The sequence below is a fragment of the Candida dubliniensis genome, chromosome 1, assembly GCF_000026945.1.
Source record: "Candida dubliniensis CD36 chromosome 1, complete sequence".
NCBI lineage: Eukaryota > Fungi > Ascomycota > Pichiomycetes > Serinales > Debaryomycetaceae > Candida > Candida dubliniensis.
The window spans coordinates 3,096,388-3,120,099 of record NC_012860.1 but is presented as its reverse complement, the minus strand read 5'-3'; the positions used below and the strand labels follow the sequence as shown (position 1 = coordinate 3,120,099).

Here is a 23,712-nt window from a genome sequence, read left to right as displayed (position 1 = left end):
AAGTATCACTACCAATTTAGCTTTATTTTGAGCTTTGTTTTCTTACGTATAGCTTAGCATCTATCTTCCTTAAAGGCTCTATTTTAAAAGTACACATGATTGTTTTTCAATTTTCAGAATTCTTAGTTTTACGGCGACGAGGCGGTAATGCTGCTAGTCATATTCGCAGGAAATACAACCATAGAAAATAAAAAAAAAAAAAAAACCTGCACAAAACAAAACCTACCCGCACCGATTAAAAATATGATGATGGCGATTATTTCGTACACTTTCTGATCCTAAACTCAATTACCACCCACACGAACATCTGGTCTTTGAAGATGAAAGATTTAGTAAGGCTGACTTCAGAACTAGATCACATTTCAAAAACATTGGTTGAATTACTTAAAAAGAATCATGAGAGTTTCAAATCTTTGTTCAACGTTCAGCTTGATCTACTAAAACTATTTGACAAAGAAGTAAATAATTTAGAATCTATAGGGTACTGTGATTACGAGGTGGCATACGTACTGTATATGATCATTATTCAATTGATCGCCGTTATGAAAACTAAATCAAGTCCCAAAACTGCTGACATATACAATGGAATACAACAATCAATCCGAAAGAAGGCAAGCAACTTTAAAATGGTGTTAGGGTATTTTAAGAATGACGATGATGATAAAGATGATGACCCCCTTATCAATCGATTCAAATCTTTGAGTGGAGAAAAAATACATACATCGACTACAACTAAGAAGGAATTGATATATCATGAATGGATAACCCCTGCTGAACTTGAAACTACACTTTGCGAAAAACATGTATTGTTAATAGACTACAGACTAAAGAAGGATTATTTACACAATCATATCAAGTTTGAAAATTTGATAAATATAGAACCACGACAGATTGAATCATTACCACAATCTGCGACAGATTCTGATTTGGAAGAAGTGTTGAGAAAATCTTTGTCAGAGAAAGAGTTTCAGATGTTTTTGGATAGGAACAAATTTGATTTCATTATCGTGTATAATTATAACTATGGTTCGACTTCCAAAGAAAGACTTTATGGAATAATAGATGTATTAGAAAACGAAAATCCATTCATTTCTTTGATAGGAATATTGATGAATAACAAATACATCAGCTCGAGATTAAAGATAGCTCCGCTGTTTCTTTCTGGTGGAATTTTAAATTGGTATCATACTCTTGGTGCGGATTATTTGGAGACTACCTCAACGAAAAATTGTGATAGCTCAAATGAAGAAACTCGTTACTTGACTTCATTTAGTGATTACCTTTCGAATTCAAAAGAAAGCCTGCCGTCAGAAATCAAAATTGTGAATGGAAGCAGTAGTGCTTATATTAAGCCAGTTCAAAGGAAAATTGAGCAATTTGATCATTTGCCACCAAAGAGTCCTGCTACGGTATATTCATCATCCAAAGTTGAATTACCCTTAACTCCAACTTCATCCATACCCAATTCACCAGCACCTCCCTCGCAGTCATTGCCATCAAATGGGAAGTTACCAAACAATGTTACTTCCAAAGATATTACTATTTCTTCCAAAAAGTCACAATTTCTTGAACTGTATGCCACTGGTTTGGTCAATTTGGGGAATTCATGCTATATGAACTGTGTTATCCAATGTTTGGCGGCAACTCCACAGCTTACGTCATTTTTTTTCCCAACAATAACTGAATCGTTTTCAGATAATTCTTACAAACGCCATATAAATGTGAACAACAAATTAGGGACAAAGGGAATGTTAACAACCAGTTTTGTCGAATTAATATTGAGTATGCTCAACAACAATGGACGCTCATTCAGCCCTTCTAAGTTTAAGAAAATAATGGGATCGTTATCACCATCTCGACAGTTTGCTTCCTTCGATCAACAAGACTGTATTGAATTCTTGAATTTTCTTTTGGATGCACTTCATGAAGATCTTAATCAAGTGTCTATAGCTGATCCTCAAGAAAGAAAGATGATCACTGAATTAACCCCTGAGCAGGAAAAAAACAGAGAAATATTGCCTGTTCGGTTAGCTTCCACTATAGAATGGGAGCGATATCTCAAACTAAATTTCTCTATTATTGTTGATTATTTCCAAGGGCAATATTTATCGCAATTGAAATGTTTAGAATGTGGATTTACGTCAACTACGTATAATGCGTTTTCGATCCTTTCACTACCCATCCCAGAAAAATTAAATAAACTGATGAAAGTTTCTTTGGATGAATGCCTTCAGGAATTTGTGACAACTGAGTTACTTGACGATAATAACAAGTGGTATTGCCCCAATTGCAAAAGATTCACCAAACTGACAAAGAAAATAGCTATAACTAGACTACCCCAAGTATTGATAATAAATTTCAAGAGGTTCAAAATGACAACTACTGGCGGTTTTCATAAATTGGAAACTTTCGTGACTTATCCTGTGGATAAAGAATTGGACATGACTCCTTATTGGCCAGATGTTGGGTCTACAATTAATGGCAACAACTCAATGTCCATAGAAAAGGAAAAAGAGATTTTAAGTACTTTCCCAGTTAGGAGTCAAGTGCCACCATTTAAATATAAATTGTTTGGTGTGGCTAATCATTACGGTAATTTGACGACTGGACACTATACTGCTTATGTCTACAAGAGTGGTGATTCAAAGAAGACTAGAAACTGGTGTTACTTTGATGATTCTAGAGTTACTTTCAACAAGTCACCAAATGATGTATTGAATAAAAATGCCTATTGTTTATTCTTTCAGAGAATATAATATTAAATAGAATTCATAGATTTGTTTTTGTCAATAAATTGAAACTTAGGGTGGTGTCCCACCACATGTTTACTTACTCCAACCCATAGCCAGTCGACTTTGTCGTCATGATTTATGTGTATTTCGCCGTGGAATCCATCGACAAAACTTCTATCATTAACGGTGATGTTTGTTGTAAAATTAATAAACTCATTGAAAATGGAAATTGCTGACCAAAATTGTAGTTTCCGCAAGCATGCAACCATTAAACTCGTTACCTGTCCTCCATTGTAACAATGAACATAAACTGGCTGATATTGATTATGAATAATATACTGTAATCCTTGTATTGCTATTTCGTAATCTAAGGGCACCCCTCTTTTTTTACCTTTACCTGATTGTGCACATTCTAGATGAATTAGTTGAATTTGATTCTCTTTGGCAAAATTGTATAGTTCAGGATCCGTCTCTTTGGTGATTGGGTTGGGAGTTAAAGATATGATTGTTTTCAATTGTAAAGTTTCAAGAAACTTGAAATTCACTTCTCGTGGGTATGCGCCTCGATATAGGCTGGGTTGAACCATACTGAATCGAAGCGGCGGTACATAAATCTCAGGAACAATTTGTGACATTTTTAACAAAAACTGGTATGTGACACTTGGCCTTTAAGTCAACCAGTTTTCTTTGATTTGTTTGGCTTCGTTTTTTTGTTAGTATATCAAAACAGATTTCGAAAACTTATATACAGGAATCTTGTGGTTACTTCGGTAATTGGTCAAAAGATACTTAATACTAAAATGTAAATGCTGGCCTGTAAAGTGGAAGAATAGATTTTTTTCTATCTTAAAAACTTCAATATAGTTTGTAAAGACTATATGATGATATTGATTTAATTATGACAACTACACGAACAACTACCGCCCCAAAAGAGAGAATAAGAACCTAGCGATTCAAATCTTCTTTGGTGCGACTACCAAAACCAACAGAATCACTCTCTTTGATCTTTGCCACATTGAAGGAAACAATGGTTTGTCAATCAGATTTGATGGTGGGTTGTATTTGAAAGATGTGGAATGTTGGACCAGTTGGCTATGGCATCATTAATGGAAATTGGTGATATGTCGCCACAGTTGGAAACTATGGATTATTCACATGACAGATATGTTCATCTATTGTTATAATTTACTTGGTACGAGTTTGTTATTATTACACTTGTTACTGCTAGTTAAGATATATTCCATAATTTGAATACCAATTGACCATTTAGGGAGTATTTCATAAATTATTTAAAAAGGTGGTGTTCTGCGCTTGACGTTCCTTGATGGCGATTATTTTTCATTGTCACATCTAAATTCATTGCTTTTCTAAACTACTTTACAATCTGTCTGAGAACTATGGTGGAGGATACTGTTCATTTGTTAAACCAAGCAGCTGGTTATGGAGTATTAGTTGGTGTTGGTGCAGTATTTGCAGGTGGCATGATATTAACTACATTTTTGTTACAAAAATACCTCCACGAGAACGCAAATAGTACCGAAACATTTTCTGTTGCAAATCGTTCAGTGGGCACTTTTCTTTCGGCATCAGCAGTATACTCAAGCTGGTCGTGGGCTACTGAGTTTTTATTGGTGACACTGATGACTTATAACTATGGTATTCAAGCAGGGTTTTATTTTGGTGCCGGATTGGCAGTGCAAATTGCTGTTATGAGTGTTCTTGGGATCCATGCTAAAAAGAAAATTCCTACAGCACATACTTCATTAGAAGCTGTTCAATTACGATACGGCAATGCGGCACATTTACTTTACTTGGTGTTATCTTTGATTTGTAATATTTGTTCTTGTCTGTCCATGATATTAGCATGTGCTGCAAACATTTCTATTATTGCTGGCAATCTTCATATTGTTGCATCTACAATGTTGATTCCATTTGGTGTTTTATTGTATACTGTGGTTGGTGGGTTGAAAGCAACTTTCCTTACAGATTTTGTCCACACCACAGTATTGCTCATTGTTTTGTGTTATATAAATACTGCTGTTTTGACATCAGAACAGGTGGGTGGACTTAACGGATTATATGATAAGATAGTCGAGGTGAGCACTACTAAATACATTGAAGGAAATTATAATGGGGCAATTCTCACAGGAAAGTCACAGGGGTCAGTGGTGTTTGGTTTAATTTTAACTATTTGTAATTTTGGATTGACGGTTATGGACTCTTCATTTTGGCAGAAAACATTTTCAGCCAGTCCTAGAGCTACAGTTCCAGCTTATCTTTTAACGGCATTTTTAATATTTTCCAATGTGTGGCCAATTGGTGTTATTATTGGTGGAGCTCTGCATTTTCTCGAGAGTGATCCATCATTTCCAACCTATCCTCGAAAGATGGCCCAGGAAGAAATTGATTCTGGATTTGTTTTGCCTTTTGTGTTGAAAGCAATTTTGGGGAACGGAGGTTTAGGGGCATTATTATTGATTTTGTATTTAGCAGTCACGTCAACTGTTTCCGCTCAAATGGTTTCTGTGTCGTCGATTGTTTCCTTTGATATTTACAAGAGATACATGAATCCCAATGCGCAAAACAAGTCCATGATTAAAGTTTCGCATATCACTTGTGTTGTGTTTGGATTCGGTATTGCTGGTTTTAGTGTTATGTTACATTATGTGGGTGTACGCATGACATGGTTTGGGTATTTCACGCCAATGATGATCTGTCCTGGTATTCTTCCATTGATATTTACAGTTACTTGGAATGGACAGACGTACTGGGCTGCTCTTATTTCTCCTCTTGTTGGGTTTGTAGCCGGTTTGGTTGTCTGGGTTTCCACAGCGTATCACTTTTATGGCGAGATCACAATTGAATCGACAGGTGGTCAATTACCAGCATTATATGGTTCCTTGACAAGTATGATGTTGCCAGGAATATTGAGTATTACTATATCGCTAATTAAACCTGAAGAGTTTGATTGGGATAAATTGAAAACTGCTGATTTGTTAATTGAGGAAGAAGAAGGTAGTAGTCCGAATAATGGAACTAAGAATAAGGAAGATTATTTGAACAAAGAGAAACAGGCTCAAGTTGACATCTTTTTTGAATCTGATGAAGCGTCTAGCTTGGAGCAATACCAACAAAAGTTGACTTCTCAATTGACCGATAAAGAGCTAGATTTTTGGATAAAGATCGCAACTGGTGCTTCAATATTTGTTCTACTCATTACTTGGGTAATCTGGCCAATGTCGTTATATCAAGACTGGATATTTACTGGTGCTTACTTTAAGGGTTATGTGACTGTTGGATTGATTTGGTTATATACCACATTAATTGTGATTGGATTGGCCCCTTTTTATACTGGAAGGCATTCAGCTGCTAGAGTGTTTAGAGGTGTCTATAATGACTATATTAAAAGAACATAGGGCTTTATAAAACTGTCCTTTATGTGTTTATATATCTATATACGTTGTGCTACATTAAAGTGTGAGAGCTCTATATTGGAGGGAGGGTAATTGAGGGGGGGTCTATGGACAACAACATTTGTGAGTTGGGGTATAGATGTTAATTTCTGTTTCTGTATCAAATTGTCGCCAATTGATTCTTCTTTTTTTTTTCTGTTGTTGATACACGCACCCAGAATCTATCAATCAACCTAAACTACTTGACTATGTGCAGGCTATATGTAAAGGTAAGTTAGAGAGAGAGAACAATGTGCAACACAATCCCAATTTGGTACGCAACAACACAAAAAGAGAGAGAGGTAAAAAAAAAAAAAAAAAAAAAAAAAGAAAAATTAAATGGTCATAGTTAAGCAATATGAAAAAACATAATAATTTGTGAGAGTGAGAAATTTTATAAACCAAATTTTAACAATTGACTTAATTAAAAAGGGAAAAATATGAACAAATTATTGACGCTCAAACGAAATAATCCAACAGCCAAACAACAACAACAACAAAAAAAAAATATATACACATAGAAATAAAATTGTTAGTAAAGCAAGTTAATTCACATACATAAACAACTAAAAACTTTGCAACATTTCAAATTTTGAAGCATAAATCAATCCCAAATTTGAATATTGAATTTAACTAATGGCTTCTGGTAAGAATAACATTTCCATATCATCTTTATTAGATTCAAGTTCTACGCCTTCATCACAACTTCCCGGGCAAGCACAGAAACTGACATCATCATCAACGTCGTCAAAGAATACTGTTCATAATGATCGAAAAGCAATACCCATTCTGGAAATGGTTTCCAAATTTCAAACATCCTTTAATGCTGGACCCGTGGAGAGTGAAGTGATAGTAATCGATGATTCTCAAGAGTCTACATCTTCTGGAGAAGCAGAGTTAGGTTCATTGCAAATACCTAAACCAGAACCAAAATCAAAACCAGTTTCGAAGCGAGTTTCACCACCTGCAACCAAATCAACAACATCTTCAAAACAGTACAAGGCAATCAAACCAAATATTCAAAAGGGGAATACTCCGCCAACGAAAACTACTATTTCAATTGACCAGGTTAAAAAATTTCAAACCAATTTTCATTTGAACCCCATCACGAATCAAACTTCACCAAGCAAAACATCAATCACATCTATTATTAATATTGATGATGAACCAATACCTGGACCTGTGCCCACACCAATTTCAGAAAACAATAATTCTGGTAACTCCAATGCGAGCACATCCAAAAGAAAGAGAGCAAATATTAAATTGTTTGATCCCAAAAAACGTCAAGCTGTATCTTCCTCCACGACAGCAACAACTACAGCGACTACCAAAAAGAAAAGTCCTGAAAAACAGGATAATTCTGCTAGTCAAGTAAAAATTGCCCAGAAACCTTCTTCGATTACATCGGCTGGTCTACAAAAGTCACCTTCGCTAGACAAAAAGGCAGATAAAACTGCTTCGAAGCAGCTGTCAAACTTAGGTGCCATAACTGATAAAAACGATTCTCCAGCTGCTGTTAAACTATCTGCACCAACAGTAATAGATTTATTGAATAATGATTCCGAACCAGAAACGTCTAAAACCGATGACAAGCAGACTGCACAAAGAAATAACAAGGACAAAAAAATAGAAGGCACTAAAGAAACAAAGCAAGAGGACACTCCAGTTTCCAAGAAAGAAGAAAGACCAACACTAAAAGAAAAGGAGAAGGAGAAGGAGAAGGAGAAACCAGAACCACCGATAATTGCATTAAATATTCCATTATTGAATCCTAAAGACCCACAACCTGGTAAAGCTGAAGTGATAGTGAATGTTCTCAAGCTTGCTGAAGAAAAATATGGATGGGGAATAATGCATCCTAAATCAAAATCAGCTATTGATGTAATCGATGATATGATTGATGATGAAGACGATGACGATAATGAGGACGATGATGACATTATAGAAATCGTGGAAAACCAACCACCTCCTTCACCTTTACCATCTCAACAAACACAACAATCAAAGCTGGCTTCAGGGGTCAATGGAAGTAGTGGGGTGTCACTGAATCAACAACAGAAAGGGAAAGAATTAACTGAAGAACAATTATACCGTCAACATGAAGTGAAAATGATTAGAAAAGTTGGAAAATACGATTTTGAGGATCCGTTTATTGATGACCAAGAGTTACAAATGGAAGAGGAAATATCATCAACGAAAGAAGGATTCTTTGTTTATTGGGGACCATTAGTAGACGATAGGAATTCCAACAAGAAAAAGAAAAGGTAGGTGGTAATACATAAATACGTAGCTACATATATATTATTCATTGAATCTTTCAATTGTAAGCTCAAGCATACCAGCAGCATTTAATTCGAATTGATTTTGTGTTGACTTTTTAACACTCTTGATCTTGTTTTCGATTGATGAAATCAAAATGTTTAGCTTTTCCTTATTTTCAATGATTACTGGGTCTTTCTTTATAGCCACTAATAGATTCAAGTATGCGGCAATAGTCGATAATTTAGTTGGATCAATCTTTGTATTATCTTCGATGAATGCATTTTTCAGTGAAGCACTGATCAAATCTACCAAATCATTTAAAGATTCATTAGTCAACGAATAATGCTTTCTCTTGACCCCATTTCTTGGTGGCAATTTTGGTGGGCCATTTGTTGTTGAAGAAGAAGAAGAAGTAGAAGAGAGATTCAACTTCTCCAATTCAATACTATTTACATCAGACCTTTCATTCAACAACAATTGTTTATATACTCCAATTAAAGAAGGATACACCGATTCGTAAGGACAATTATTTAGTGAGTCCTTAATGAATTCATACCCAGTATCAGGCGATAATGTCAACAATTTTGTCAATAATGTCAATAGCATGTACTTGAAATTTGGTCTCCCGTCAGATTTAATAATAATAAATAACAAGCATTGGAAAAATGTTGTCAATAAAACTTTAGGAATATAAGAGATCTCCAATTGCAAATTTTTTGAATTGATAATTTGTTGTTGATATAATGCAAACCATACCCAAAACACAACTATATCATGGTTACCATAGTTGATGAATTTTGGGTTTACCATTTGAGGAATGATCAAACGTAAAGTCATCACTAACGAATCATGGATTGACATTGTTGGTTTGGTAAAACATTTCTTTCCTGCTATCGCATGAGTGAATAAAATCAACTCACCAATAATCGAATCCTGAATAGCTTTAGCATCACCGTTGACAATACTGGTTAAAATATTCTTCTGGTAATCTACAACAACTCTTTCAAAAATAATTTCAATTATTTCATCGTCCGATTTGGTTTTATTTTTGTATTCTATGCCAATTAATAATTTATGGGAGTCGGTAATGAAGTTCTGAAAACATTTCAACAAGTCGATATCGAATGAAGATGCCAATTCGACAAATCGATCACAGAATGCACTATCTATTTCAAATTCAAATTTGATTTTTGATTTGGATTGATGTTGTAACCAACTGAAATGGTCAATTGAGTAACCTTCAGTTCCATTTATATTAGCCATATATATCACCTGAGTAAGAAACCCAGTCAATAATCTTCTTTGTAAGTATTCTTCATCTTTAACAATCTTGTCCAACTCCTCTTGAGGCATTTCCTTAGCATTGCTGGGTAATGGTGGGCTAATATAGTTTCTGCAGAAACTATAAACTCTTTTCATGACAAAATGGTAATTCCCTAAACTACCATGTTGTTTTGTTAATTTGAACATAAGATTATTGAAAGAGCTGACTGTCATGGCCAAAAACCTTGATGGATACAACGTATGGATTTTCTTCAAGCAGGCATCAATTAATTCAAATACACAATACAATTTGATTTCAAAGAAATTTTCACGTTTTAATAATTCAATGTCTTCATCTTGAGATAATTCCAAATTGTTTAACAATTCACAGCTTTTCAAAAATAATTCCTTGTGATTACCATTAATTGCCAAATTTTCAAAAATTTTTAAAATTTTATATACTCCAGGGGAGTCTCTAATAGGGCCATGGAATTCAAAATCGGAATCAACATACAATATCAATAATTGTGGCAAATCCCAACCTATTTCATATGTTAACAGTTTGTTATCCGAAAGAATAGTCAATATATGACCTAGTAATTGCTCTTTTTCTTCATTGGAATATTTTGTTGGATCGCTTAAATAAATATCCAATAATGTACTATAAGATAAGAAATCCTTGGACTGTAACGCGTCCTGAGCTCCAGATTCCAAGTTTTCCATAACTTTTTCAAATTGGAATGGCTCAATAGTGGATTCACTAGTTTCTGAATGATCTGTTTCCGACATGTCAAGTGTGGTTGTTGTCTTTTTCTTTAAGTAATATTTGACAGGAGGCAATGGAACGACTGGAAATATAATTTGGGTGTGTAGTTTTTTTGTTTTTTTTTTTTTTTTTTCCTGTTTTTTTAAGGTTGTGTGTAAGATGTTCCAGTTTTTTATTCTTATTGAAAGGCTAGAATTGTAATTGACTCAAAGTTTGAGATATGTGCAGTCTGGCAAAAAAATATAAAGTACAGAAGTGGGATATATCAACCTTGTCTTCAGTATTTCAGTCAAGTAAATGATAGTATCTACATTGAAGTTTCGCAGAATTCAGTATTATGTCAAAAATAATTCATTCTGAAGATGACGATGACGATGATACTGGTAGTCAATCATCATCGTCTTTATCATCACCATCCATATCCTTACAGCAAGACCCAATCCCAAGCAAAATACCATTATCAACATCAATCGTACTAGAGAGAAAGTTGCCTTTAGAACAACAACAGAAGTTATCAAACCCAACAGAAGGATCTACTACTGATGATCATATATCGGAGAATTCCCCGGATAATAAAATAATGATACGATTTGTTCCTATCGGATCGACACCGTCGATTCAACCACGAGTGTTTAAGATCTCGGGAACACAAACTGTTTCTACATTAAACAAATTCTTGTGTAAAAAATTAAAGTTCAAAGGTGTTTTAAATTTGTATATTCAAAATAGTTTTATGCCTTTACCTGATGAACTGATAGGCTCGTTATATGGATTATTTAAAACTAATAATGAGTTGATTATTAGCTATTGTAATACGATCGCCTTCGGTTGAAGAGCGCTGGTAGATAATTATAATCAAAGACAAGCGAATTAGAGCGCAAGCAGTTTCGAAGACAATAAGATAGATGAAAGTAGCTTTACAGTTTTACGTGTTAATGTTTCATTAACAACAATATCAGTAGCAATTCTAATGTACATTATTTTTACAATAAAACATGGATAAATAAAATGGGGAAAACTTGTGGAATGGGTATCTCTAAATACTACTTAGAACAATGTATGTAAAAAAAAAAAATCCCTAGACCAAATATATAATAGAACAATAAAGAAAATAAAAACAGAAAAACATTTTTAAATGAATGCCCACCGAAAGAAACATGGTTCAGGAATAATTGACCGAAACGAAAGAAAGTGATAAAGAAGACAAAAAAAAAAAAAACTATTGGTACAACAATCAATTAACACAAAAAATTATAATATTAATTTCTGTATAATAGTATTATTAATTGTGAAAAGTATAATATCAATAATACTAAGCTTTGTAACAGTTGCCACAGGGATATCAGATAATTGTGATTCTCTAATAGAAAACAAATTTGGCAGAACCAGAATTGACAGTAACAGTACAACCATCGGAACCACTGCCATTGTATTGACCATTTTCGTATTTACAGTCACCGTTGACATCATCACCAACAATCTTGATGTTGTAGTTTGGTTTGTCTTTGTTGTTTGGGTTTGGAATCAATGACAAGTAAGTTTTACCACCAGTAGTACCAGATCCCAAAACAACTGGAGCCCAGTTACCAACACCAGAGCCTTCAGTACCCCAGATACAACCATCTTCGACGGAAACACCAGCATTGTTGACGTAGTATTGGGTAGAAGTTTTACCACCTAACCATTTGAAGTAGGTGTCACCATCGACAACAGAACATGGGGCTTTACCACCAGCACTTAACAAAGTTGGGATGTTCATGTTTTCAGAACCTGGGTAATCGGTTCTACAGATAGCAACGTCCTTGCTGATTTCAGAAACAAAGTTGACATCTTTGGCACCCCATTGACATAAGTAATCGTTGTCAGTGTTAGATCTGTACAATTTACCGTTCTTACAGTATAATCCACCAATAGACATACCATTACTTGGTTGTTCAGATGGCCATTGAGTCTTGGACATACCAGCTTGACAAGCATAAGAACAGTAGTAACCATCCTTACAGCTGGAAGAAGTGTCACCATTTTCGTTCATGATGGTGGTCCAACCACCGTTTAATCCAGAAACCCAATCAACGGCAATAACACCTTGACCAACTGGAACGGAATCACAATCGTAAACACCATCTTCAAATTTCTTGCTTGGGTCGGAAAAGGCACTCAAATCACCTTCAATATCACCGATAGCTGAGGAAACACTTGAAGCAACTGAGCTGGCAATTGAAGCAACTGGGTTGCTGTCACTACTACTGCTGTCATCACTTGAACGAGTTTGAATGGTTTCGGCAGTAGTTTCACCAGTAACACCAGAAGAAGCGTTTTCTGTGACTTGACTTTGAACTTGGTTACCGTTGCTGTCGACATAAACAACCTGGGTTACTTCGGCTCTTCTGGCGTGTTCATGATGGTGGTGGTGTTGGTGTTGCAATGGAGTGGCCAAAGCAGTCGATAAGACAGTTAATAAAGTAAAATATTTCATAATGAAAAGATATCGGTATTTCTTGTTTGTTGTTGTTGCAGGTATACTATTATATTTGGATGATTTGCAAATCAAAGGAATGTGAAAATAATAGTAAATAGTTAGTTTGATAAAAATAATAGTTAACTTGACAGTTAAAAGTTTAAAGGAACTAGTTGCTAAATGAAAGACAAAAGTTGGTTAAAGGTTGTAGGTTGAATTTAATTAATGAAAAATTAATATAAAAGAAAGAGAAAGAGGAAATCAAAAAAAAATGTTAGACAGAACAGATTTTATTTATACGTTGGTGGACATTGAGATCTTTCAGTAATAAAAGCCAAAAAAAAATATAGCCTTCAGAATAGAAAAAAGAAATTTTCCCTAAATGCGAAAGATGCAAAAAAAAAATATTAAAAAACAAAAACAAACCAAAGAATAGAAAAATTTTTCTTCCATTAGGATTTGCCATTGACTTTTGTTAATTTGTGTCAAAAAAAGGAGGCCAACAAACAAACAAATTACAAATCCAAAAACAATTAGCTAATGTGGTTAAAGCCTAGATCATACATATTATATAGCCATCATGTTAGGTAACTTACTAGATTAACCTTACTTAGTAGTGTGAAAGAGCAACAAAATCAAGGAAAAATAGTATCAGTAATAAGCCATTTTATGTTTTGTGTAAGGTCGTGTACAGCTGCTGCAATTTTTTGTTCAATTTAGCTGATTGTTTAATTAATTGTGCATTAAATATTATCCTTAGTTTGTGTAAGAAACCGCCCAATTGGTATGTGCTGTGCGGTGGAATAATACTCAATTGGGTAATGCTGTAGATCTAGACTTCATTAGGATTCCTAAAACAATCAAATTGAAAATAAATTACTGAAATTCTTTTGTTTTTAGTTGCATGAGTGTATATTGTGAATCGACGAATGTGAATTGAATTTGTGCATCACAAGATTGACAATACAGAAATACAATTGTTCTCATTTGCTTTTCTCAAGTACACTAACAGCAAAAGTAGATCCTCGGAATAGTCAGTTGGTTGTGTTAGTTGCTCCCTTGTTTGTTTTAAGGGGGGAGGGGAGCCAAGGAAACCAACTCCTTTTTTTAAATTGGTAGAGAAGAATTGAAGACAACCCTGTTTGTGAATGTGGGAAGAAAAGATAGATGTGTATATTTCACCACTTTAAAGTGGAACGACAGAATGAAACTTTTTTTTTTTTTCATTGGAGATCCCTCTTGCAATTTTTCGTCTTTGTCTTCTACAAAGCTTGGGAGAAGTCATATAATTCTCCTTTTTCATTTAAATTAAATATAATAATTAGTTTCTAAATAATAGACATTATTGGATAATTCTAGTTTTTTTAGCTTGAGTTGTAAAATAATTCAATTTGACTTAATTCACTGGTTTGTATCATTTAAATGGTTTTTTTTTTTTGTTTTTTAACATGGATTGTTGAAGAGATTGAAAAACCTAGTTGCGAACTCGTAGGTATATCTTTATGGTCGTTCCCAGATCAATAATTAAAGTGGCAAAAAAAATAAATTCTCTTGGCCACTTTTTTATCGTCATGAAAACGACTGATGAGATGAAATTTGACCCCATGGCGTTAAGAAACAGCGACAGTAGGCGATAAAAAAAAAAATTTCCCTCGTCTTTTTCCTTTGAGACGGCATACAAGAATAATAGTCGTGTGTAGTTCGGAAATTTTGACGTGTACCTTCTCCCAATTTTTTTTTTTTTTGACGGCACAGTGATGCCCTTTGGTTGAACATTGCAACACGGACCAAACCTTAATCACAGCGCCAATAAAACATACGTCAACTAGTATTTTTTACTTAGTCAAACAATTCGCGTGGTATAACCCAGCTGTTAACGACTTTGTGAGTGTCCCCTTTCTCTCCTCTTCTTCCAACTATTCGTACTGGATACTACGATGTGAATAAAACTAGTGTAAGCGTGAAACTGTTACCTGTAGGAAGACAATTTTTCCCTCTTCCCAGTCTAAAGTATTTGGTCTAAACCTTGTTACGTAACTGCAAGTTTGGCGCCCTGTATTTTCGGATTTTCTCTTCCTATTGTTCAGAGTTAATATTTTATGTTAACTGGTCATTAAAAATGAAAAAGACTTATTTGTATAAGCATAAGCATTTATGGTACGAGTGTTGTTTACTGTAACTCCCTTCTCCTGTTCATTCTTTTGGTGGTGTTATTCCTGACCTTTTTTGCATCCGCTATTTGCTTTTTTTTTAAACAATTTCGCAGTAATAAGAGCAGAATTTTTAAGAATATCGAACAATTTCAAAGACACCACACTGGACTCACCGTTTCATATAGTAGAATTGTTTTGTTTGTTTTTCTTTACTTATCACCGGCTTAACTTTTTAGAAAAAAGCAATAAAAAATCTCGTAACTTTCATGGTGTATGACTAGATTTCCAAAGTACAGACAACCATCAGTTCCCATTCTACTATGTAAAACCTGTTACAATTTGTTCAGCGTTTAAAAAACTTCAAAAAATATGAAGTGCCCTCGATTATTGTGCTGTATTGTATTTGATGTTAGACTGAGTATAGCAGCTTATGATATCTTCTACAGTTGATATTATTTCCGTAATATCAAGTACCACGAATCTAGACTTATTAACTAATGGCAAAAAAATAAGACCACAAAACATTCTAGCCTATAACTACAATTAATAAAACATTAAATGTTGAAAAATAAAATTTTTCATTATCTAAAAACTAAATCAGAGCACAAAGAAATGATTTGGTTTGTATAATATTAAATTAATATAATAAACTTTCTGTTTCTTTTTTCTTTTTTTCTTTCGCTTTATTACATTTCCGAATCTGGCATAGTAATTAGTTTAGTTTATTTTAAAAGTTAAATTCAAATTATTATCTTCAACGTCGCTTTCAATTTGAGTTTAAACCGTCACCAATTATTGTACTAAAGGGGTATCTCTATGCAAACATACACCACCTTCATGTACAGACCCATTAAAAAATATCCACTTAATTGTGCATTTGAAAATTGATCATGTACATATTCAGTGGCCACCAAAGAGCTGTTAACTATTTGCCTTTTACTACCTAGCAACACAAAGGAAGATGAGAAGTGAAGAAACTTACGCTCTTGACTGCATACCACACTATTGGTATTGTATATTGTGACAAACAGACTAAACAGGAGAGAAACTTTCTCTTAAAATTTTTTGTTTTCAACTTGATGGTGATCTTTGTCAATCTAACCAAATCAAGTAAAATGACAAGATTTAGTGAATGTAGATACTTTCGAATCAAAATAATAGCCACAAAAAAAAATGTGAAGGATCCTTTTACTATTGTAGACCTTAACTTGAAACATACTGTTTAAAAGAACATAGATCTGCATTTCAACTCCTTACGTAAAAAACAAGAGGAAAATAAACGAACATTTAGAATAAGCGTATGTCAGTTAGCACTGGACACATTGAATTTCGTAAGGGTAGTATAGGTCTGCGCAAATAGTTTTAACTTGGTGTAGTTGAGCGATTAGGAATAGTCCTGCTGTTTTTTTTTTTTTTTTGTGACTTTATGATTTTCTTTCATAAGTAATAATGAAACGTAATAGGTATGGTTGAGTTTCTTGACCATTACTTCAACCCCAACAATTTTAAAGATCCAACAGAGCACTTATTATTATTGAATTTTCTTGGGAGACAAGTAAAACCGTTGAAATTAACCAATTAACTCTTAGGTCATATTACACAAACAGACTATAACAAATAAGCATTTTACTTATAGGCTCTACAGCTCAATCACTCTTGAATACTTGATCCGAGTAGGTCTAGAACTATTTTTTTTTTAGCTCACCATCATCATCATCACTGTTGTTCATAAAACACAAAACAGAAATTATTTTTTGCAAAGCCCGGAAAGCAATATCAGAAATGAAATGAAACCAGTGTTACTAGCTGTGCTGGCACTAGTAAAACGAGAGTGGATGCTACTTAGTTTAATAAAAAGTAGGGTTCGTCTCCTTTGTGTGGTTTTGAAAGACACACTTGATTTGTTTAAATCAAAATCTGTACAACATTAACGGATAATATTATACCAATTGACGGCTCAATCTCCTATTGGTTAAATCGTTAAATTATCTTTGTAACTAAAGAAAAAAAAAATAATACTGATTATAGCAAATACTCTTCTTTGAAGTGATTCAAAATTGCTACTATTTGTCTGTTTTGTACATCTATTTTATGGCATAACTATAAAATAATTGGTAATGATGATCTTGGTATGATATTTATATATATATATATATGAACATAATACAAAAGCCCTAATTAAATTTCTACATAAATGATACAGTAAACCCACCCGCAGACTATCATCAAAAAAAGAAAATTTCATCTGCTTCATGTCTTAAACTCGTTAACAATTCTTATTAATCATTAAAAAAAAATGAGCCACAACTGATAAACAGGAACCCAATTCATTCCAAAAAGACTCATTGAAATGACATTTCTTAAAACCATCTTTTTCATGCCTTGTTCAATCTTCGATTCTTATCTTTCCATCCATCAAAATCAATCAATGCTTGCATACACCCCCATTCAGTGATTTTATTCTGTAACCAAACTAAATTGACTGGTTTGGTTAAATAATCATTACACCCAGCCGTTAATGCATTAGTTTTATCCACAGAAGAATTTGAACTGGCAGTTAAGGCAACGATAATCACTGGAGATCTAAACGTATTGGACGTTAATCTATTTTCTTCACTAATAATTACATTTTTCCCAATTTCATTTTCATGAAATACTCCAATCCTGTTTAGTTTCTCTAAATGTCTGATTTCTTTAGTTGCCTCAATCCCTGATTTCACCGGCAACTGAATATCCATCAATACCAAATGAAACCCTCCCTTCTTCCATTTATCTATAGCTTCTTGACCATTTTTTGCAATTTGATAATGAATTTTACGTTTTCGTAAAAATGCTCCCAAAATAGCTTGATTAATGGCATTATCCTCAACTACCAAAACAGAAATAGATGGTAACACTATATCGGTCGGCGTTGGATCATTAGCTGCCTTTGATTTGGATTGACCCAGTTTTCCCTTGTTGTTGATACTATTACTGTTGGAGTTGGGGGAAGTAGTGGTGGTGGCAGATGTTGATGATTTAGTCAACGGTAATGGTGCTGCTTTAGAATTGTGAACCACTTCAGGTGATGCTGAAGATTCACTAAACCCACTTTCAGATTGTTCAGTGTTTTGCTGTTCTTGTTGCTTCTCCTGGTAGTTTGTATTGTCAGGATTTGTTTTTAATTTTGATGACACATCATCTTGTGTCTTGTCATTAAATGATTTACTACCATCTTCCGATAAATTTTTTTTGGCAGGCGTACTGTTGTTACTTTGCTGTCCCTGATTACTATTATTATTAGCTAATGAAAAATTCCTGGGCAACAATAAGACTGCCAGAGGATTATTAGCTTGTGCTGCAATAGAATTTGGTGAAGCAACTGGGTTTGAATATGATCTTTTGTGTGACACGGGAGAGTTTCTTGAAACTCCCAAGTTTGATGGCGACACCGATCTATCCTTGATGATAGATGGGACAGGGTTGTTAGCCGTCAGGAAACTTGTTCTATTCATGGAATAAGGCTTGTGTAAACCTACACGAGTATAATTTGGTTGTATTGGTTGCGGGTGTTTGACTCCTGGTGTTTTATTGTTGTTGTTCCCAATACTTGATTGACGTTCTTGAAAAGGCATAAAATTGTTATTATTATTATTATTATTGTAGTTGTTATTAATACTGGATGTGATTGGCGTTGGCATTTGGTGGTCTGGTTTGAATGTTGGTGTCTCAATTATCAAGGCATCGTGCATGGTCATTCCATTAGGAAAATAATTGTCTAGTATTTGCCAAACATTTTGATCTGGCTCCAATATTATGCAATTATCAAATGGAATTCTTTGGGAAACTCGATTGACACTGGGGGAAACTGGAACTTTGATATTGTTCAAATCTATTTTCACAAGCAAATCAGCAGCGTCTTCATATCTACCAATTGTATTTGGATATTTATTCACCACTGCCACTTTCAAATCGTCAATTATATCATTAACATAAGCAAGTACCGTGGTTGGATTATTTGTTTGGGGCTTTTTAACCCAAACTCGTCGTGGAGGTAACGTCAACTTTGTTGTAGAACTATTGATTGAATTGCTGGGCGTGATTGAACTGATATCATCTTGTCTGTTCTTTCTTGTAGTTTCTAGTTTGGGAAGCGTATTATCCAATCCTCCACGTCTATACTTGTTCTGTGGTGTTGTCAATGATGTTGGTGATGTCAACAGTGGTGTAACTGATGCTGATGCTGATGCTGCTGCCGCTGCTGCCGTTGCTGTTGTGGCTGTATTATTAGTAGTGGCTGTCGAATTGCTTGGCTGTAGTTTAGGAAATTGGTTGTATGCCACGGGCGACTTCATAGTATGCGATGTACTATAATCTGAATTGTTATATAGATAACTCATAAGTAATTATTTTTTGGTTTGGTTTGTTAGCAGAATTCTTGTTGCTTTATTTCTTTCTTGGTTATTTTTTTTTTTTTTTTTTTGGTTCCTTTAAAACTGCTCAATGTGAGAAAGTGTGCACCAAAGCAAAGTTTAACTTAGATTAGTATTAATAAAAATTGGTTGTGAATATCGAAAACCTACCTCAAGGCGGGCAGCCTTTACAATTTAGTTTCTTTTTATTTTTTTCGCTCCGTTTTAATTGATTTGAAATTTTGACTGGTCAACCACGAATACACACACACTTACAGTACCAGGTATGGTCAAAAAGAACACAAACTGAGAGGTAAAGAAATAGATTAAATTATCTTACCCACTCTTCCTCGAGATTAAGTGTGGATATATATATATGGAAACGCAAAATGCAGATTCAGAAACTACACAATGATAAAACAAACATACGTACAAAAAAAACTGCATCAATAACAATTATTCAAGTCATTCCCAATCTTCATCCTCTTCGTCTTCTGCCTTCTTTGCCGTAGTATCCGTTTTGTTGGTTTCTTTATCGGGAATAGCCTCGTTGGATGGTTTATCACCAATTGGTTCTTCTTCTTCCTCCTCCTCATCATCATCCCATGTAAAATCCTCTTCATCGTCTCCATCTGCTGCAACATGATTATGTTTCGACCCTTCCTTCTTTTGCAATAATTCCTTTCTTTTCTTCTCGTGTTCTTTCAATTTATTTTCTTGTTTGAAATATCTATACCAAAACAAGTTGTATGCAATCTTGACAGGCACCAATTCGTTCATTGTTTTGGTAAGTGTAGTGGAATACTTTTCCAATAAATCACTGATTTCCTTAGTTTTTTCGTCGGCATTGAAGTGCTTAATCTCATTTTCGTTATCTAATTCATTACTAAGATAAAATTCTTCACTAGTATGTAATTTTAATAAATCGGTATCATAACGTGTTGTTCCATAGTTATTAAATTGGTTCAATGAGGAGTTAAACAACACCTCTTTTGTTTTCTGGTTGGTATGGTTATTGGTATTGTCGTCGCCCGGTGAAATAGACACAATGTTCGATAAAAACGACGTGAAATTCCCAAAATACTTGCCGGCTTCTCTTTCAACAACTTCCAATTTGGAATCCAATACATCCAAAGCAGAATTTGCTTGTGTGGAAATATCTTGTAATTTGATTTTCTTCAATTGATCTTCAATTGATTTTAACCTTTCTTGAACATGTAATTCTGAAGATTTTTCATTTAAAGATTGTTTCGTAGTATTCAACTGTTTAATAAAACTTTGTTTATATTCATCCAAATTATACTTCTCGGCACCTTTCGATGCATTCTCCCATAATTCTTGAAATTTGTGTTCGACTAATCCATACGCTTTATCAATTTCCGACTCTAATTTCTCGATTGTTTCTTCAGTCTTGATAGTAGCTGGATCATGGGGTGGTGCTGAAGAAGTATTGGCGTTTGAAGTCTGAGACTCCGTGGATGGCTCTTGAGTTGTTACTGGGTCTATGTAATCCATTGTTCTTGATAAAAAGTGATGGTTTGAAACGAAAACTGGAGGGGATAGAAACACCAATCAAAAAAAAAAAAAAATCTATATATATAAAGAACTGAGTGACGAAATCTTTTCCCAGAAAGTGGTTTCATTGTATGATTTTAAGGAGTTTTGTGTACCCCTTCACCCCACATCACTAATATTCATTTCTTCCAAAATAATATCATATTATGGTATCGTTCAGAACAATTGATGTCTACATCTATCCTGCAACGAAATAAGGTACCCGTACAAGTGTGCCTGTAAGTACATGAATACTTTAGGAGTTTTCTCTCGCACACACACCCGTCGGTCCGGTTCCGAAATCTTGCATTAAGGGAAGAATTTTTCGTTAAATAAGGTCCCATATCCCCCCGCTTCCCCTTTCCCACAACAAGTTTACTCCTACTTCTTGTTTTCATTTTCCTTACAGATTAAACAATTCAAAGAGGGTTTATTTGATTGATCATACATATGAGTAAAATCTCAACTTTAAAGAAAAGTTTAGTGTCTTTTCAAAATGCCAAGTTTAAAAAGGATACTTTACTGAAAACACCCTACATTTACCTTAATCCAATATCAAATGTAAACATTTTTCCTGCTAATGTTCAAAACAATTCATCGATGTGGGCAGTTACTGGGAACTCTAAAACCACAATGCTAAAAATTATAGCTGGTGAGTATATTCTGGATCCACCATTATCACGACAATACCCTTTAATTAACAATCGGCCTACACAATTACAATTCCTTAATTTTAGAGATGGATCAGGATTGGATAAGGTGCACATGTCGGCCAGATACGAAACATATTCTTATAAAGGTGTGTTGGAAATGCTGGATGATGTGAATTCAGTGTATAATTATGTCACTGGGTTGAATAATTATAATACCCAACACACATCAGTATCCAAAGACTTTGTCAATGAATTATTGGATTATTTTAAGTTGCAACATTTGAAACACAAATGGATTAATAGTTTGAGTAATGGACAATTGCGACGTGCAAGAATTGCCAAGTCTTTGATCAATAAACCAAAGTTGTTAATTATCGATGATCCATTTTTAGGTTTGGATCCAATCAATACACAAGGCGTTAGTGAAGCGTTGAAAACGGTTGGTGAAGAATTGGATACAAGTATTGTTCTAGGATTACGGGTTCAAGATGATATACCTGATTGGATCGATAGTTTATGTTATGTTGATGAATCTGGGGTTAAATTATCCGGGAAGAAATCCGAAATCTTCAATGAATATAAACAATTAGTGGGCCGGATTACTGCAACTCACAAATCACACGTCCATCGTCATAATAAACAGCAACAACAATCAAAACCAATTGAAATTTCAAATAATCATTTTGCAGAAAGTGATGCAAACACCAATGGCATTCATATTGAATTTCAAAATGCTTCAGTTGCCTACAAACAATTAGTTATATTTGATGATTTTAATTGGAAAATACCAAGGGGAAGCAAATGGAGAATCTTGGGAGACAATGGTACCGGCAAAACAACATTGTTATCTATTATTACTGCTGATCATCCTCAATCATGGAAATCTGTGATTAAAGTAAATGGCATATTAAGGAAAACTGGATCTGGTGTCACATTTTTTGATATTAATGATAAAATCGGTATATCGTCCCCTGAATTGCATGCATTGGTTCCTCGGCATAATAAAACTATGAAAGATATCATATATAATGGATTGGTTAAAAATGTGGGTAATTCCAATTTTTATTTTAAAGGCGATCCTAATAATATCACTGTCAGAGGACAAAAGTATTTGGAATATTTTAAGGACAGAATTGATAAATACGGAGATACTGTATTTAACGAATTAAGTTTAACTGATCAGAAATTGGCTTTATTTTTAAGAGCAATTATTAAAGAGCCAGAATTGTTGATTTTGGATGAAGCATTTTCCTGTATGGATGATGAAGATATAATGATCAAATGTCATGAATTGATTGAAAAAGAATTAAACGACACTACTGTGATATCTATTGGACATTTAGAGTGGGAGTTATGCAAATACGATTATATGATCCAATTGATCAACGACAATAATGTTAGAGACTACAAAGTGTTTAAAGTCAACTGGGAAATGGCTTAGCGTAAGTATGGCGTAAGGTTGGCTTTGGTAGTGCAAGTAATTACAAAATATAAATAATACACGCGACTTGAAAGAAAGAAAGAAAGAACGGATAGTTATTTGTTGTAAAATAGTACACGCACCACAAGAATATGGAAAAAAAAAAAAAATAGGAGACGCTTTGAAGATAAAAGATGAAGAAAAAAAAAAAAGAACGTCTAAAAACTTAAACTTCCCAACAACAACAACAACAACAATACAAGTAACTCTTAACAATTGGTGTTACCAACTGAGAGAAAAAAAAAAAAAAATTTGGGTAAATTTTTTTTCAATACTACGAAAATCCTCTTTCTTTAATCTTATTACATTCAATTATCGATAAACTACTTTATATTATTTCAACGAATAGAGGATTTTGACTTGAATTCATCCTTTTTCCCACTCATTCTGTTTGTATATAGACATCCCCACATTCGTTTTCCTATCAGGTTTGTTTTCAATTACATTTCCCCGTTGATTTTTCTGTTGTTTTATTTGTTTATTGGTTATTAATAATTTGAATCATTAATATCAGCATCTTCCCCTTTTTAGTTTTATTTTTTTTCCTT

The 23,712-nt window shown here is 34.0% G+C and overlaps 10 protein-coding genes across 10 annotated transcripts; 5 read left to right on the top strand and 5 right to left on the bottom strand. All coding sequences in view use genetic code 12, as the record gives it.

Moving 5' to 3' along the window:
• Positions 1-320: 320 nt before the first annotated feature.
• CD36_12980 (deubiquitinating enzyme 5, putative) lies at positions 321-2,756 on the top strand (the record flags this gene model as incomplete). The annotated part of the gene is made up of 1 exon (XM_002417892.1): positions 321-2,756. The coding sequence occupies one exon, from the start codon at positions 321-323 to the stop codon at positions 2,754-2,756; it is 2,436 nt and encodes an 811-aa protein (XP_002417937.1).
• Positions 2,757-2,758: 2 nt separating this feature from the next.
• Positions 2,759-3,367, bottom strand: CD36_12970 (conserved hypothetical protein; the record flags this gene model as incomplete). Its single annotated transcript, XM_002417891.1, has 1 exon — positions 2,759-3,367. The coding sequence occupies one exon, from the start codon at positions 3,365-3,367 to the stop codon at positions 2,759-2,761; it is 609 nt and encodes a 202-aa protein (XP_002417936.1).
• A 762-nt stretch (positions 3,368-4,129) lies between these two features.
• Positions 4,130-6,148, top strand: CD36_12960 (urea (active) transporter, putative; the record flags this gene model as incomplete). Its single annotated transcript, XM_002417890.1, has 1 exon — positions 4,130-6,148. One exon carries the CDS (start codon positions 4,130-4,132, stop codon positions 6,146-6,148), a length of 2,019 nt encoding a protein of 672 aa, XP_002417935.1.
• Positions 6,149-6,820: 672 nt separating this feature from the next.
• On the top strand, positions 6,821-8,452 carry CD36_12950 (conserved hypothetical protein; the record flags this gene model as incomplete). Its single annotated transcript, XM_002417889.1, has 1 exon — positions 6,821-8,452. One exon carries the CDS (start codon positions 6,821-6,823, stop codon positions 8,450-8,452), a length of 1,632 nt encoding a protein of 543 aa, XP_002417934.1.
• Positions 8,453-8,485: 33 nt separating this feature from the next.
• On the bottom strand, positions 8,486-10,498 carry CD36_12940 (redox regulator, putative; the record flags this gene model as incomplete). The annotated part of the gene is made up of 1 exon (XM_002417888.1): positions 8,486-10,498. One exon carries the CDS (start codon positions 10,496-10,498, stop codon positions 8,486-8,488), a length of 2,013 nt encoding a protein of 670 aa, XP_002417933.1.
• A 314-nt stretch (positions 10,499-10,812) lies between these two features.
• CD36_12930 (autophagy-related protein (12), putative) lies at positions 10,813-11,307 on the top strand (the record flags this gene model as incomplete). Its single annotated transcript, XM_002417887.1, has 1 exon — positions 10,813-11,307. The coding sequence occupies one exon, from the start codon at positions 10,813-10,815 to the stop codon at positions 11,305-11,307; it is 495 nt and encodes a 164-aa protein (XP_002417932.1).
• Positions 11,308-11,835: 528 nt separating this feature from the next.
• CD36_12920 (SUN-family member, beta-glucosidase, putative) lies at positions 11,836-12,951 on the bottom strand (the record flags this gene model as incomplete). Its single annotated transcript, XM_002417886.1, has 1 exon — positions 11,836-12,951. One exon carries the CDS (start codon positions 12,949-12,951, stop codon positions 11,836-11,838), a length of 1,116 nt encoding a protein of 371 aa, XP_002417931.1.
• Positions 12,952-17,461: 4,510 nt separating this feature from the next.
• On the bottom strand, positions 17,462-19,465 carry CD36_12910 ((oxidative stress) response regulator, putative; the record flags this gene model as incomplete). The annotated part of the gene is made up of 1 exon (XM_002417885.1): positions 17,462-19,465. One exon carries the CDS (start codon positions 19,463-19,465, stop codon positions 17,462-17,464), a length of 2,004 nt encoding a protein of 667 aa, XP_002417930.1.
• Positions 19,466-19,942: 477 nt separating this feature from the next.
• CD36_12900 (conserved hypothetical protein) lies at positions 19,943-20,992 on the bottom strand (the record flags this gene model as incomplete). The annotated part of the gene is made up of 1 exon (XM_002417884.1): positions 19,943-20,992. The coding sequence occupies one exon, from the start codon at positions 20,990-20,992 to the stop codon at positions 19,943-19,945; it is 1,050 nt and encodes a 349-aa protein (XP_002417929.1).
• Positions 20,993-21,481: 489 nt separating this feature from the next.
• CD36_12890 (ATP-binding cassette (ABC) transporter family member, mitochondrial, putative) lies at positions 21,482-23,125 on the top strand (the record flags this gene model as incomplete). Its single annotated transcript, XM_002417883.1, has 1 exon — positions 21,482-23,125. The coding sequence occupies one exon, from the start codon at positions 21,482-21,484 to the stop codon at positions 23,123-23,125; it is 1,644 nt and encodes a 547-aa protein (XP_002417928.1).
• Positions 23,126-23,712: the final 587 nt, after the last annotated feature.